General features: G+C 46.6%; 1 protein-coding gene across 2 annotated transcripts in view; it reads right to left on the bottom strand.

Moving 5' to 3' along the window:
- ADGRD1 (adhesion G protein-coupled receptor D1) overlaps positions 1–16,450 on the bottom strand; it is a 110,927-nt gene that overhangs the window by 86,887 nt on the left and 7,590 nt on the right. For both annotated transcript variants that reach the window (XM_041410225.1, XM_041410227.1), the window contains 9 exons: positions 15,288–15,410; positions 13,347–13,526; positions 11,991–12,242; positions 9,598–9,662; positions 8,472–8,627; positions 6,552–6,611; positions 5,319–5,436; positions 4,553–4,663; positions 2,728–2,803 (listed from right to left, as the gene is read on the bottom strand). In XM_041410225.1, the coding sequence (XP_041266159.1) occupies positions 2,728–2,803; positions 4,553–4,663; positions 5,319–5,436; positions 6,552–6,611; positions 8,472–8,627; positions 9,598–9,662; positions 11,991–12,242; positions 13,347–13,526; positions 15,288–15,410 (1,141 nt within the window). The remainder of the gene's footprint in view (positions 1–2,727; positions 2,804–4,552; positions 4,664–5,318; positions 5,437–6,551; positions 6,612–8,471; positions 8,628–9,597; positions 9,663–11,990; positions 12,243–13,346; positions 13,527–15,287; positions 15,411–16,450) is intronic.

Raw genomic sequence — 16,450 nt, forward strand, 5'->3', positions numbered from 1 at the left:
ATAGCTGATTAGTCCTGGAAATTAATTTATTCCAGTGGGAAGCTATTTTGCAGTACATAAGAACCCTTATTTTAAGGTAAAGCTTATGAGTTTGGCATTTTCACACATTTAGCAGTAACTGAGATCCATTTGGTTTCAGGGTAGAATTTTCTACACTCTGAGTAACAAACTGCAGGATTAAATGCCTTCAGCAGGTGGATGAATGGGTTTTACCATGAGAGATTTGAGCCTGGGTGAATTAACCACCAGCCTGGGCTCCAAATATAGCCCACCTGGAAAGGGCCAGTTTGAAACAAATGAAAAACCACCTTGTTTACACCCACCACCTGTCTGCAGTGGTTTCTTATTTTTATTTCAGAAAAAAAACCCAAAAACCTCATGTGGGACGTTGAAATAACTGCTCTCAGCTCCTTGGCAGGGCCACAGAACAGAACTCATTTAGCACAACCCCTCAGCTCTGACCTTAAAAACCCATCAGGATCAGAGATTACTTCTGCTCCCAGAAATCAGCATGGGAACGGAGCTTGTTCATCCAAAGGCAGAATTTGCTACTCTGATTCAACAAATTTAAGTTTGGATAAGGACTTGTCAAGTTAAACTCATTATCCAACACTTTGAGGTTTCCCCTACACAGATTAAGAGTGTGGATGCTTTTTCCACACCTGCTTGTTTTACCTTTAGAGACCTTGGTGAGTTTTGGAGTGACAATCTTCACCAGAAGCAGGGCATGGTGCTTCTGTGCCTGCACAGCCTCTCCTCACCTTGGCCCTGGGTGTCAGGTCCACGTTTACACAAACTGCCTGTGAGCAGCAGCAGAATGGGCTCGGGGCATTGCTGTGCTTCATCTTCTGTGGGGAAGGCATCAAAAGCTGCTCCCCTTAGAAGCTGGTATTTGTGGGGTCTGAAAATAGCTCTGTGTCTGTACAGCACAAAGCTCCAAGAGGTTTGGTTTTGGTTTTGCACCACAAAAAAAGAAGAAGGTCGGGTTTCAAATTACAGGTGTTTAAGTAGCCCAGTGGTAGAAGGAACACAAAAGAAACTCTCTAAAACAAACTACTCTGAGAAAAAAAATTATTCTACTGAAAAGTAAGCAAAAAAGTTATAATAGTAGAGCACAGAAAAGAAAAAGCAAGCAGAAGAGAAGTGCATACTTATTTTTAAAAGATCCTTGAGTACCTGGGGTTTGGCTCCAGAGGAAGAATTGCTAAGGCAGCATTCCCTGAATTATTACCTTTCTGGATGCTGGTTTGGGCAGACCTGCATCCACAGTTTCAAGGACATGATCTTGTAGTGCATTACATACTGTAAACATTTCAAGCAGTTTGAATTAATTGTAGAAATCTAGGAAACATTTCTTCTCCCATGACTTTGTGGTTTTTTTAACATTGTGACAGGGCAGACCCTTCATTCTCCAGATGAGTGCTGAAATCAAAGCCAGCTCAGGGGAACAGGAATGGATCCCCAGGTTGTCCTGTGCCACAGATTTCAGGGAATGCACTCAAAGATTACAGATCTGTTCCGTTTGCTATGCCAGAGCCCCAGGACCTGGGACAGTGCTTTAGCATACAGAGCTTTGATATGCAGCACATTCAATAAACTTTTACCTGAGTCAAGATCATTTTAATTCTCTTTCTCCCTTTGAAAAATTGAGATTACATCTTATTACCTTAATAAATTGCATTGATCCTCCTCTTTGGAAAACATAGGCTCTCGTAAGTTATTGCCTCAATTTCTTCATGTGAGTACAAAATATTGCAGAGTGGAGGCAGAGCTGCCTTGGAGCCACCTGTGTGAGCTGAGTGTCCTCCTGAGAGAGCAGAGAAGGGCAGGGCAGGGCAGCACAGCCTGAACTGGCTGGGCAGTGCCACTGAGCAGTGGCTGAGGGATCACTGGCTGTGACCAGCCTGCACTGTGACCTGGGGCAGGCAGGGCTCTGCACCCCGAGGGGCACCAGGGAGGGAGGGGATCCCTGGCAATGCCTGGCAGCCCCTGGTAATCCCTGGCACTCCCTGGCAGCCCCTGGCACTTCCTGGGGCCGGGATGCTGCTCCTTTCCTGCTAGCAGCAACAAGTCCAGTAGGACAGACAGACAGTGGGAGCTGATCCACACAGCCCAAAGTCAAATGAAAGCTGTCCTGCACTTGCTCAGAGGACCAGGTAATGGTTTGCATGAGTGGCCTTGCAAACCCCCTGGGACCTGCACTGCAGAGGGTTCTACAGCTCTGCATTTACTGTTTCTTATCTGCTAATGGTTTTACTGGTGTGGTACATAAAGCAGAAGGTCTTTGAACAATTGCCTGGTCTCCTGTTATAAAATTACCTTATGGCTTTCTAGGATTAGGATTCAGATTTTGTCTAAAGAGGGATGTTATGTTTCCTTACTTGTTTCATTTAAGTGCAAGCTTTATCTTCATATGTGCTAGGAGAAAAAAATGCAATTTCCTTTTATGAGACAGATTAAATTATGAAATTCTGGTACCAGATCTGATGAGTGGAAGAAGAAGAAAAAAAGACAAACATGTCGCTATGGAATCTATTTTACTGCCACCTAAAATAAAACATGCAGTGTAAACTTTAATCCCTGCCTGGTTAATGACCACACGCCCTCAGCACTGCAGGGTTATGGCTTGTCATTTGTCTGATAAGCTGATAAGGAAGGATACACCCGTGCCCAGGTGTAGCACACAGAATAAACAGGCTGTTACCTGCTGCAGGCCCAGGCACTCACCTGGTGTGCAGGGGGTTGATGTTGCTGAAGAAGCGATGCATGCTGTGGTAAAGCAGGCCCACGATGGTGATGCAGGCTGTGGAGAGGAACAGGGGCATTGCTCAGGGCAGCAGTGCCAAGCACAGAACCCTCCCAGGGCTGCAGCTCTTGGTCACTGGCAGCCCTGGCTTGCACAGCCCTGCACACCTTGGCTTTGGCAGGGCTCTGACTGCTCTGCCCAGTGAAAAGGTGTGAACACTGCACAGCACAGGCACCACAGCTGGAACAGAGATGCCTGTGCTGCACAGCTGCACTCCAAAACCAGCTGCTAATTCACCCACGGTCAGTGACAACACCCCCAGCAGCAGGAGGGGGCAGGACACAGCAGTGCCTCCCTGGGAGCCACCAGGGTCTCAGGGCACCCCCAGCACTGGCTGCCAGCTGGGGAAACTCCAGCCTGGCCAGCAGTGCTGTGTGCTGCCCACACTGCAGGTGGCTTCCCCAGCATCTGAGTGCAGAGGCAGACGTGTGTTTCCTCAGAGTGAGCCACACAGATGGCTTTTACTATCCCTTTTGTCAGGTTCCAAGTATTTACAGAGTCAGCTGCTTAAGGTGAAATAACAGATTTTTTAGGTTAGCTCATCTGGACAGTGTAGAAGTGTGGCCTGAAGGATGAAATTGCTCAGAAGTGAGCTTCAGCTGGAAAAGAGTAAAACATTTAATGCCCTGGATCATTTCAGGATACAAAGCACGACAATGTTCTGGAAAATCAAAGAGAATCTGTATGGTGAGGAACTGTAGAAGTGGGAAAGGAAAAAACTCCTCTCATATGCTATTTTTGGCATTACAAGTTGGTTTGCAATTATAGTTATTCAAACCTGGGAGGACTTGTAGTCTCCAGCCAGAGCCCCTGCCAGTGCAGAGAAACAAAGCTGTCACCACAAATCAGGCAGACAGTTCAGTAATTATCAGAGAATTTCTCACTGCAGGTTATTTTCAGCTAACTTTGCACTTTATGAAAGAGGGATTGACAATCCCTCTCCAGAGGTGACTGCAGAAAAGCCTCTGGGTGAGTCAATTCTGTGGGTTGGAATTTAGGGCACCTAAGTCAGATTTTCAAAGGTTTCAGAATGGAAGCAGGTGCTTTTGTAAATGGGTTCCTTCAACCCCTGAGTAAAGCAGAGATAATTAACTTAACATTGCTATTTTAGAGACTTGACTAAAGAGTACAGATTTTAGCCATGCTTTTTTGGGGGGTTTTTTAAATTTTTGCACAGGTATGGATTTCTGAGTCTGCCTTTTTGCCATGAGTGTAGTCCATATCTTCATTCAGTTCCTGTAGCTGCTATTGCTTAAACCTGTCATTTTATAGTTTAATTTTAGACAAAAGACCAGTTTTGCATGAAGGGATAGGTAATACCTGACCTGACATCCTAGAATTTCTTTAAAATAACCAGTTCAGATAATTAAAAAGAATAATTATGGAATTATGGCTTCTCTGATGTAAAAATGTGTCAGAATTTAATGGCTTCAGTCTCTGTTGCTCAGCCCCATTATTCAATATTAATCCAATTAGTATGAAAACTCCACCACATTAATTGCTCGTTAGCCTGACAGGATCACTGCTGCTTCCTCAGACTCAGTGCAATCCACAGGGATCAAATCAGTTACCTGGAAAAATAAAGTGAACCAAAACCTGCTCTAAAGCAAAATCGTTTTCAAATACCCTGTGCACACGAGTCCACTTCTCTCTTTAATGCCTTCCTTACCTCTTCCATGGAAAGCTTCACTGGGGAATTTTCAGATACCCTGTGCACACGAGTTCTCTCTTTAATGCCTTCCTTACCTCTTCCATGGAAAGCTTCACTGGGGATGGAAATATAGCTCTGCCCTCGGGATGGGAATCGGTAGTGGGACACATTGAGGCTCTGAGGATGCATTTTGACCACAGCGTAATCTGTGTGATAACCCAGACAAGAACATCAGCAAGTCAACAGCTGACTGCCTAGCCAGCCTGCCCTGAGAGCTACTGCAGCTACTGAAACTCCTGTGTTTGAACCCTGACGTTTGCAGGCAATGTGTGAATCCCCAGCCCCAGACTGCTTGTTGCTCTGCTCTATGGCACAGCAGGTTTGTGCACTTTGACTGCTCAGGTTATTACCCCTCAGAGGGGTCTCAGCAAGGCAAAGCAGGCAGCCAGGACAGATGAAACACCTCTGATGCCTGCAGCACCCACAGATGCAGATGAAATTAAGGTGCTAAGATGCTCACCTGCAGTAAAATAAAATTCTCCAAAAAGGTCAAAACTATTCCCATCATTTTCAGTCTCTTGCCAAACCCTTGCAAAGATTGAAGTTTTGTAGCACCCAAACCTCAGGGGCTGCATATGAGCTCTAGGCCCTTTAACTCAATTAGCCTGGCATTACTGAGCTCCTGACACACAACACTAATTCTGAATTCCTCCCAGACAACCCCAGGGAAGCCCAAGCACAGCCAGAGCCATCACCTGCAGCCTGCACCAATAAAACTCCGTTTGGCACTGGCAGAGGGGGCTGAGGAACTCTGGGAAGCTCAGGAGGGTGGGAAAGGGGAGCAGCTGTGCCCGGCCCCACCTGCCACGGCCGAGGAGCCCTCGAGGGTCAGCGGCAGCGAGCTCCCCTCCAGGTGGAGGGACAGGTGAGACAGCACCGTGTCGATGGTGTGGATCAGGCTGCTGAGCACGGCCAGGCCCTGCGGACGGACACACAGACACGGGGTGAGCGGGACAGAGAGACACAGGGACTGACCACAGCCCAGGGACAGACAGACACGGGGTGAGCGGGGACAGACAGACACAGGGTGAGCAGGGACAGACAGACACGGGGTGAGCAGGGACAGACAGACACGGGGTGAGTGGGACAGAGAGACACAGGGACTGACCACAGCCCAGGGACAGACAGACACGGGGTGAGCAGGGACAGACAGACACGGGGTGAGCAGGGACTGCGGAGGGTCATACAGACACGGGGTGAATGGGGACAGACAGACACAGGGACTGACCACAGCCCAGGGACAGACAGACATGAGGTGAGCGGGGACTGTGGAGGGACAGACACACACAGGGCTGAGCAGGGACTGAGCACAGCCCAGGGGGCCCCAGCCTCCCTCCCTAGCCTCCCTGGAGAAGGTGTCCCACAGACCGAGGCCACCAGGGCCAATTCCCCAAGTGCCACTTTAGAACAGCCAAGGGAGTGCTGCCCCACAGCCCCACAGCCAGCTGCACTCAGAGTTCAGAGAATGAGGCCAGGAACTGGGCAGAATGTCTTTGACAATATCTAAAGACTGGTATCAGGTCTTTGTTGGAACACCAGCTGAGACAGTTTGGCCTTTCTTTCATCTTTATTCAAATGCTCCTTGGTATAAAGCAACTTTAACCCTCCAGGTTGAAACTTGATTCATGAAATGTCAGAGTTAATGCATGTTTCAGTGAAAAGGAAACCTATTTTATCTGAAATCCATTTACACCAGAGATGATCAAGGATTTCACACTAAGAACTTAAATCAATTAGACATCTTTTTGTCTCAAAAGCATTTTAGGCTTCAATGAGACCTCCCTGTGCTTTAGGTTCTCCTTCTCTCAGTATAAAAGCTCTTTCTTCTGAAATCTGTGTTTTCTTAAGATTTAAGCAAAAAACTCAGGAAACTTCTGGATTCACCCGGCAGGTATTTCATCAGTGCCAGATGATAAAATAAGTCACAGTGCCAAAAAGTCCCAGCAAGTCAAGTTACAGCGACAACCAGTTCTGTCATTATCATGTGAATTTGTGCAACTGGAGGAAAGCACAAACCTAAGCCCATTGTCTTACCTCTGGTCCATCAATCCAGTCAGACAGTAACAGGAAGTCTTCAATAGCTTTTAAAAATGCCTGAAAGACAAATAAAACTCAATTATTTATTAATCAGCTACATCTCCTGGCAAGGACCTAGGGCAGACCTCTGCCAGGAGTTTTCTCAGGTTCACGTTAAGATGACAAGCCCACTTCCACTGCAGTCACAGATCCATCTGTACCTGCCAGCACACTCAGCACGCTCAGTGTGGTGACTTCCCAAAGTGACAATTATTGTATTGGCAGTCCAGGTGCAGTCACCACAGCTGAGCTAACGCCGGGGCTGAGGCTGAATGAACTCATTCTCCTGTTTCACCTAAACCCATATGACATCTGTAGAACCATAGAGGCTTGGAAGGGACCTTAGAAACCATCTCAATCCAGCCCTAGTCCGTGGCAGGGACACTGCCAGAGCCCCAGGCTGCCCCACGCCCTGTCCAGCCTGGCTGGGCACTGCAGGCTCTGCCCAAACACAGCCAGGGCTGGGCAGTCCTGCTGGCATGGAAGGGAAAAGGGAGCACAGAAAACTGCACTGAAAATCAAAAGAAAAACCCCAAGTTTCCAGCTTAAACTTATCCATTAAAAAGCCTTCAGAGAATGAATACAGTGCAGTTCCACAGTGAAACGTGGGAGACACCACATAACAAACCCAAGTCAGATTTGTCAGAAGCGATTCATTATAACGTGTGTCAGTAATCAGAAAGTTTATTGCACATCACTTAAATCAAATTTCCTGGTGCTGTGAGGCGTAGGACAATCAGGCAGAGATAACTCCGCAGAAAATCACATGGCTGCTCAGTGCCTGTCTCTCAGAGAATTAGCTGCAGACAATACAAAGCCTCCCCATCAATCAGGCAAATGACAGGGTCGGTGTGTATGATCGGGACTCTCTTGTATTTACGTCCCAAAATAGCTCTGCTAAAGATAATCATGTCCCACATTTCTGTCTGCAAATCGCTGTCACGGCACACAAAGCAGCGTCAGACGGCAGGAATGAGCACCCAGACAGCAACTGCATGATGTGGGAAACAGGTATGGGGTCTGGCAGGAGGCTGCTCCATCTGACACGCAGAGCCCATAGAAATATTTCAGGAAAACAAAGGAAAGAACGTATTAAAGCTTTTTAGAAGAGCTTTTGCTACATATTAAACTGTGATCCGTGAAATCCAAGCTTTAGAGTTTGCAAATGCTAAGCTTTTAACACAGTCTCTCAGTTGCTGTCCCTGTGGTTTTCAGAAGGTTTATTTGTATTTTTTTGTCCGAGTAAAGCGCTCTTGTCACTCTGGAATTACCCTCAGGCTTAGGGGAACAATCAGCAGCGAGGCCAGAGCTGATTACTGCAATAATGGCTTCAGCCTGCTGAAATCAGGGAATTAGACGGCCATCACTTCCCAGCACTCCATGTTATAACTTTATGTTAGTGGGACACGGCCCCTTGTTCTCAGCTCAGACTGCAGAAACATCTGCTTGCCTTTCCCCCTCTGTGGATTGGCTTGAATAAAACAAATTCCTTGAACCCATTTCAGAGGAGACAGTGACTCCACCATTTCCGTGGGCAGGCTGTCCAAGTGCCTGACAGCCCTTTCAGGGAAGGATTTTTCCCTGAGATCCAACTGAAGCCTACCCTGGCACCACCTGAGGCTATTTCTTCTTGTCCTTGTTTGGGAGAAGGGACCCAGCCCCTCAGTGCCTTCCTTGCTCAGAATGGGTCCAAAGGCACAAGGTAATATCTCCGGGGACTGGTGAGACATTTCAGCTCTGCTCTGCTCAGCTTCTGCTGCTCCCTAAAGCGCCACTGCTTTATTCACAGGGGTGTCTGCGGTGAGCAAAGGCTTCCCAGCTGCACCGGGCACCCCAGGCTCTGCAGAAGCACCAGGGTCACCGGGGAGCCCCACTCACCTGGGCCAGGCTGAGGGCAGAGTGCTCGGGCAGGGCTTTGTGGGGCAGGCTGGAGGACACGTTCTGCAGGTGCCCCAGCAGCGAGCTGGGCGAGGGGGAGCTGCCTCTGTCCCGGCTCAGCGCCGCGAGGACGGGCTGGTAGGCGTCCGTGGGGAGCTGCAAAGGGACAGGATTCAGCACAGGGAATCCCAGATTACCCATGCTGCCCTTTGCAGGGACAGAATTCAGCACAGGGTATCCCACATTATCCATGCTGCCCTTAGCAGGGACAGGATTCAGCACAGGGTATCCCAGATTATCCATACTGCCTTTAGCAGAGACATAACTCAGCAGAGAATATCCCAAATTATCCATGCTGCCCTTAGCAGGGACAGGATTCAGCACAGGGTATCCCAGATTATCCATACTGTCCATAGCAGTGACACAACCCAGCACAGAATATCCCAGATTATCTGTATGGCCCTCAGCAGAAACACAACCCAGCACAGAATATCCTAGATTATCCATACTGCCCTTAGCAGGGACACAACCCAGGACAGAATATCCCAAATTATCCATACTGCCCCCAGCAGGGACACAACCCAGCACAGAATATCCCAAATTATCCATACTGCCCTCAGCAGGGACACAACCCAGCACAGACTATCCCAGATTATATGTATGGCCCTCAACAGAAACACAACCCAGCACAGAATATCCCAGATTATCCATACTGCCCTCAGCAGGGACATAACCCAGCACAGAATATCCCAAATTATCTGTATGGCCCTCAGCAGAGACGTAACTCAGCACAGAATATCCCAAATTATCCATATGGGCCAAAGGAAAAGGAACATTATCAAAATGGTTTTTAGTCTCCTATATTTTCAAAGTTAATAGTAATACTTCAGAAGTTGCTACTTTCTTTCATTTTTTAATGTAGTAAGTATTTTATTTAACAGGGAATTTCCTTTGTGTTCCCATCTTCCCACAGTGGCTAAAACGTCTGCCTATGCATGTCCAAAGGCACTTATAATGGAGGCATGAAGGTAAGTGCCATTATGAGAATCAGGCAGGGAGGAGGGGCTGTAACTGGGATTTAGGCACATTGTGCCATTGTGGAAAGGAGTCCTGAGCACTGTCCTACCACGGGGCTTGTCGTGGTTGTCATCAGAGACCAGGGAAGTGTTGAAGAGAGCAGAACTTGCACACCTGGGGAAACACAAACACAAATGAGGGTGTTAACAAATCTGCACTTTTATATCGGATACATAGTTTTATATACATATTCCCACCTCAGGCTGAATCAGTTCCAACTGAAACAACGGATTTGCTGGTCTGTGGATTTTATTTATTTCCAGTACTGTAACCACACAGCCTTGTTTAAAAAAATTAATTTTCTGATTCTCTCATCAGTTTTTTTCCATCATCTTATTACAGATGAGCACTGCAGTAGTTTTAGTCTTACATACTTAAATTTTGGTTTGCAAACAGGAAATTTCAAGTGTTTTATCTCAGTTTAAAAAGGTCAATGGTACAGTTACAACACTGACATCCATCTTTCTCCTCCAGCTCTTCCCCCAGCATTTACAGAAATTCTTTAGGGTTTAAGGGTTTTTTCATCCTCTGTCTTTTCAAAAATAAATAATGATCTGTGGACAGTTCTGACAATTTCATGGAAGATCTTGTTTTATTTCTGTGTGTGAGACCAACTGGACTGGGACTGTTGGGACCCTGGAGAGACGAGGGCCAGGTCTCAGCTCCCATCTCCAGCTGCTGACTCAGATCTGGAGTCTGAATTGTCCCAGTGCCAAATAAAATCACACCCACAGAGGCAAGCCCAGAAAGGCTTTTCCCCATCAGAAATTCTGTGCTATCTGAATATCTGAAAAACATTGAAAGCCAGTGGAAATTCTCCCAGTGCTTGCAGCCAAACTGAGGAGCCCTCAAATGAAAGCAGGGGTAGAAATGGTGCACTGAACATGACCATGTGAGCATGTCAGAAATGATCTGTCAAGGCAGAGAGAATAAACTTCATTCTGGATGGCTTTCAGCTGCTCCATTTAAAAAGTATTGATTCCTTTCTGTGCAAAGAGATTTATTGGTCATTTGTGATAGAGAAATAAAATTTTCTTCTAATCTACATCTGACCAAGAGTTATTATTTGCCAGGGGTGTGGAACTTAGCTGCATACACAGGACCCATTCCTCTCACAGACCCAAAAGGAACATGAGCATTCATTCCATTAAAAACCAGGCTGTCCTGTTTCCTTATGTCAAAGCACACTACCCTGCTTCAACCCCGCTAGAAATCCCCCAAAATCAATAAATAGATAACATAACCTTTCTACCTGTGGTGATTACTATTGTAATACCCATTGCTTCCTCTGAGAATATTCTAATTTCATACATTAAGTGGGAAATTTTACAAAACCCAATCAGTCTATTATTTTAAAGAGAAAAGCCAAAAATTAAATTGCCACATTTCCGAAGTGCTCCAAAACACCTGATCACATTAAAACAATGTTGGCTTGAAATCCTTCTGTCTAATTAAAAAAAAAGTATATACCTGGCATCCCTTTACATTTGAATTCCTAAGCCCCTGGAAAATACACATTCAGCTTCACTTTCAATTAAGAGGCTGTACATTGATTTTCCACAGCATTCTGATAGTTCCACATGACACTGAAAAACCTGTGAACTAGGAGTTTAGGAGAAAAACCCATCAACAGAGCAATTAATGCCATGGAAATCGCAGTAAAGGCACAGGTGCAGGAACATCTCAAGGTACAAATCAAGGAGTTTGCTGTGCAGCCTCCTGAAAACCAGCAGGGATTAAAGGTAGGATGCAGGCAAAATTCTGCACAGCTCTGGAAACATCTGGACTTAGCAGAACTGGAGGGCCCAGCACCCTGAGCAGGGTTTCAGAAGAGAGCTCCCAACAGTGATGCCCAGCACTCAGATTTGGGGCCCAGAGACCCCCAGGGCCAGAGGGAAGGAGAGGGAAGGGAGTCCTGCACAGGATTGGATTCCCTGGAAAAACGGGATTACAGGATTTGATTTGCCTGGCCTGTCACAGGGGACGTGGGAGGTGCAGGGGACGTGGGGCAATGCTGGGGGCCCCCCGGGGAACAGGGGGTTAAAAAGAGCTCTCCCTGGTTTTATTTAAGCCATTCTTCCCTGGCAGTGGAACAGGGTACACATATTGGTAGTATTGTATGATATAGTAAAATATGGTATAATATAGTATAATATAGTATATGGAATAGAATATGGAATGGAATGGAATGGAATGGCCTTCTAAGAACATGGAGTCAGATTCATCAGTTCCTCCTCTGTCCTGGGGACCCCAGAAAGCACCACAGTGCCCCTCACCCTGAGGCTGTACCACTGCCCGTCACCCTGAGGCTGTTCCACTGCCCCTCACCCTGAGGCCGTGCCAGTGCCCCTCACGCTGGGTGCCTCCAGAGCTGTGCTCAGCAGCAGAGGGTGTCGGGGCACCCAGCCCTGCCAGCAGCCCCCCGTGCCAGCCCCCACTCACCCACGGCGGCCGTGAAGTACTGCTGCACCTCACGGGGGCTCAGGGCCCGCTCCCAGATGACGAACTCGTCGAAGGCGCCGCTGACGGAGCGCCGGGCCGTGCCCTCGCTGCCCGCCAGCAGCTCGGCCCCAGCGTCCCCGTAGTCGTAGAACACCTTGCCCTGGGGGTCCGTGGTGCGCAGGGTGCCGTTCACGTACACCTTGAGGCCTTCGCGGGGCCGCCAGGTGAACAGCACGTGGGTCCAGAAGGGGCCTGCGAGGCACAGAGGCAGCGCTGGGGGGCTCCGCGCAGAGCTCCGCGCAGAGCTCCTTTTTCCTTCTCGCTGCCCGGGAGCCCCTCGGGAACCGCGGACCGCTGATGCCCCCCGTTACTCTCCACCCCTGGGGAAGCCCACGCCTGGCAGCATGCCCTCAGCTTTGTCTGAACCTGGGCTCACCGCAGCTCCATAAATTCCCCCTGCTGAGCGCTGCCGGCCGAGATCTGAGGTCTCCTCACTCCTGCCTCAAACTCAGCCCAGCGCGAGCGGCACAAAGACTGCAAGAGCTGGAGAACAAGCACATGAACCACTCACGAGTTCTCACCCTTTCCTTCTTATGCTTGAGAGGCAGAGAACGCAATATTAATTTTCACTTGGATTGGATAATCTACAATGTGTGAATTATTCTTGCCATTTGCATCTTTTCTCTTAAAATAAAATTTTCAAACTGATTCATTAAGGTTTATGAAACTGCTACCGTGAGTCCTATTTTAACAGCATACAGGCAGCCAAATTAGGGCAAGAAAATATTTATTGAATGCCATTAGCATTACTGGAAGACCAGAATTTGTTCCAGTCAGTAGATATTAGTGCTCCCCAGTTTAGACAGAAGCAGTGAGACATGTGATATACCAAAATGTTCATTAATGCTATGGCTTGGCATAGGAAACCTGACACTCAACAGAAACAGAACCACGAAAGCACCAAAGAGCAGTGAGAGAGTTACCAAATAAAGCCTGAGTCCAGCAGGGAGCAGCCCACCACGCTGGGATGCCCTGGGAGCTGTCAGGGATTACTGTGCATTCTTTGCTCATGCTCCCACCCAGACATGCATGAACCACGGGAGTCAGTAAGGACTGCACTCAGACACCTCTGCAAGCTGGAGCCAATGGCAAGTGCTCTGCAATACATCACTGCTTTCCTTTTTATTTCATCCCTCCTCCCCACACCAAGAGGATTCTCAAGCACAGAGGTCTGCAGCTATTTTTATATACCCCCTTCTCTTTCCTGAAGCTGTGCTCTTCTCACTACCTCTGTCTGCAGCAATAAAGCAAAATGCAACAAAGAAATCAGGTTTTTTTAAAATACAGAAACTTTACCTGGTGGACTAAAGCTTGCTTTCCACTTCATCATTGCATTCCCACGGGTGTAAAACTCCACAGAGCCTTCACCCTCGTTGGAGCAGATTTTGAAACCACTGGAAATTACTCGTCCACCAGAGGCAGGGAGAAGCTTGGCCTGTTGGTCTTGAGTCTTCCAGAAGAAGGAAAATGTTACTCCTGAGGAAAGCAAGGGAGAGGAGACTTGAATGAAAAAACCGAGTGCAACTGAAAATTTCCAGAGGGTAGGATACAGGCAGTGGGAATGCTTTTGAGGACAGATCATCTGCTGGCATAGACCAGGACAGCATTTCTAAAATCAACAATGCTCCAACAGTTTAAACCAGATAAACAATCCCTCCCTCAGCTTTGCACCCCGTGAGCACACCCAGGACGCAGCAGTGTCCTGAGCAGCTTCTCTCCGTGAAAACCAAAGTTCTCTGGTCTCCAAAGGGCACCTACAGGTGTTTTGGTGCTCCCCAGGCCCCATCACAGGCAGATTTAACCCAGTGCCCTCTCCCGAGCTCCTCAGCACTGCCTGCCTCCAGCCCACCCTGCTAACTGCTGGATTTCCTAAGCTGTTGTGTGTATTTTCACCCTTCATCCACCAACAGCTCCTACAAGCCAGGTGCCACATAAAGGGGTAACTGTACATGCAGAGCCACAGGAAAGACTCTGAGGTCCCCCACCTAGACAAAAAGAAAAGAACTGTCCCAGAAATACAACACAGTCCTGCAAGTGCACGTGTGATTGACTTCACCCACAATAATCCTGTTCACAGCAGATTTCACTGTTACCCTGTGGAATGGAGCAGCTCTCCAGGTCACACATTGGTGAATAAATGCAATTTCCATAATGTGGCTTTCTTTGGTAAAGGCTACCCCAGAAGGCTCCACTGACACACAAGGGGCAAATCAAACCTCACTCCCACTTGACATTTGCTGGCCACAGGCAGCTTCTCCAAACCAGCTCAAGCCAAGGAATAAGAGAACAGCCTCTTGCATCTGCCACAAATGTTCCTTTTGACTGAACAGGCCGCTGCAATGAGCCCAAAGCTGCTCACAGAAAACCTGTTTAAAGATGCTTAAGAATGTTCCAACACACCAAAAGGAGAATTTGTTTTCTCGAGTAAAAATAATAGTCCTGAAATGTTGTGAAACTCAGCCTTAGAAGAAACACTGGGGTTTTTGTTCCATGGGGTATAGTATTTCACCTGGGAAGATCCCAACACTGCCCCAAAGGCATTCCCTGGCTGAGGGTGCTTGACTCCACTTTCACACAAACACATCAAGGGGTGGTTTAGCAGCAGCAGCTGGAATAAAATCCCACCTTGCCCTCACCACAGGCACATTTGATTTGAAAAACCACAGACACTATCTTTAGACAAAAGGGTGTTGCCTTTTTTCCTTTTTTTCCTTCTATTAATATGCCTGTTAGTGACTTAGTGTTTATTATTTATATGATTTCTTCTCCTCACATTTTACCTGCTGAACATTTCAGTGTTTTATGCCTTTAACGTTCTTGTTTGTGAGATACTGGGAGTGCTCTGGTACTACAAAACAATTTATTCTGATTGTTATGTTACACTACAGGTGTTGAAAGAATATGACATGAATTCCACATGAATGAAAAACAGAATGAAGGGATTTCAGCACCTATGAATTGGACAAATGGATTCCATAACCCCAGAGACTTACAAATGTTCTTATCTCTAGAGAGAAATCTAAGAAGCCCAAGCCCACTCTTGCAAAGAGGCCACACTGAATCTGAGCAGCTGGTGATCAGTTCTAATTTCACTTGCAGTTAGAAAAGACTAAATCTTCAGCAATCAACACTCAATTGAATAAGAAGTCAATAAAGTGTCCAGCCTCATTTTTAGATTTCCTTCCAAGGAGGAAAGAAACAATGATTACTGAATAACACAATGAATGAATTTCTCACCTTCAGGCCCACAAGCTTCTGGATTACTGATGCAAGAATTTCTATAGCTTCCAAAGAAGAGAAAGGTGACTCCTTTCTTTTCAGTGACGTAAATTCCTTTGTTCACCATCCCTTCTACAATATCTAAAGCAAAAGCAAAATCCAATTTAACATTCACATAAAGGAAAACTTCCTGGAAACATGTTTTTACCAGACTCCTATAGCTCAGATGTTTATCTTGGTCCAACTAAATGGCTTTGTCACTTTCTGTGTTTGTTTTTCTTTTTGGTGTTTTTGTTCCAGTTTGCCAGTTTCGGTGCGTTCAGTTTCTTTGTTTGTTTCCATTTGCCAGTGGTTTGTTCCATTTTTAAAGACCACACAGACACCACCTTTATTTCAAGTTTGTAAATATTACACTCATGTCCACTCAGCTCTGTGGTTAACTGAGACTGAGAGAACCCACACACCCAAAAATGATTATTTTAAAGTAATCTGAATAAACTTTATGCTTTGCAGAGTTTGGAATGCCAAACACTTCCTAGAGTGTCTGACTGTTAGGTGAGCTAGTAAAGAAATTCTTTAACTAATTAAAGTGTAAAAAAATAGTGTTTCTTTTTTTCATTCTTTGAAAGGGCGAGCTGGTGATCCAGTGCCAGTTTTCACTGAAAAATTACTCAGTGAGAGATCCTTGAGAAGGTCCACTCACAGACAGAAACAGATCTCCTTTCAGACATCCCTTGCTGGGGTGTCCTTGGCAAGGCAATTGCTTTATCCAGCATGAATAATGACTAATTTTAAAATTTTAAAAACGTGAGTGTGTACTATGGAGAAAATCCAGCATTTCCAAGTTCTTCTCAAGGCACCTGAATGATAAATTCCCCTCTGCAGGGAAGCTCCCACAAGGTAACACATTCCTGTTCCCACAAGGTAACACATTTCTGTTCCCACAGCACTTCCTTGGCCACAGGTGTCACTCTCTGTAATGCTCATGCTGAACATACTTTATTATGTGAGAACTGTGCAAATGGTCTATAAAGCAGATAAGAGAGGACTGAAAGGAATTAGGGTCATTTGAAGTTCATCATTAATAGAGTTCCCATTTGGCAGCACACTTTTACTGTTAGAGAGTAAAAAAAATAGCGGGTTTAGTATTCCAATACGAAACTCCTGCTATCTGAGCAGCC

Source organism: Onychostruthus taczanowskii, unplaced genomic scaffold (genome assembly GCF_017590055.1).
Source record: "Onychostruthus taczanowskii isolate IOZ18803 unplaced genomic scaffold, ASM1759005v1 scaffold32, whole genome shotgun sequence".
Taxonomy (NCBI): domain Eukaryota; kingdom Metazoa; phylum Chordata; class Aves; order Passeriformes; family Passeridae; genus Onychostruthus; species Onychostruthus taczanowskii.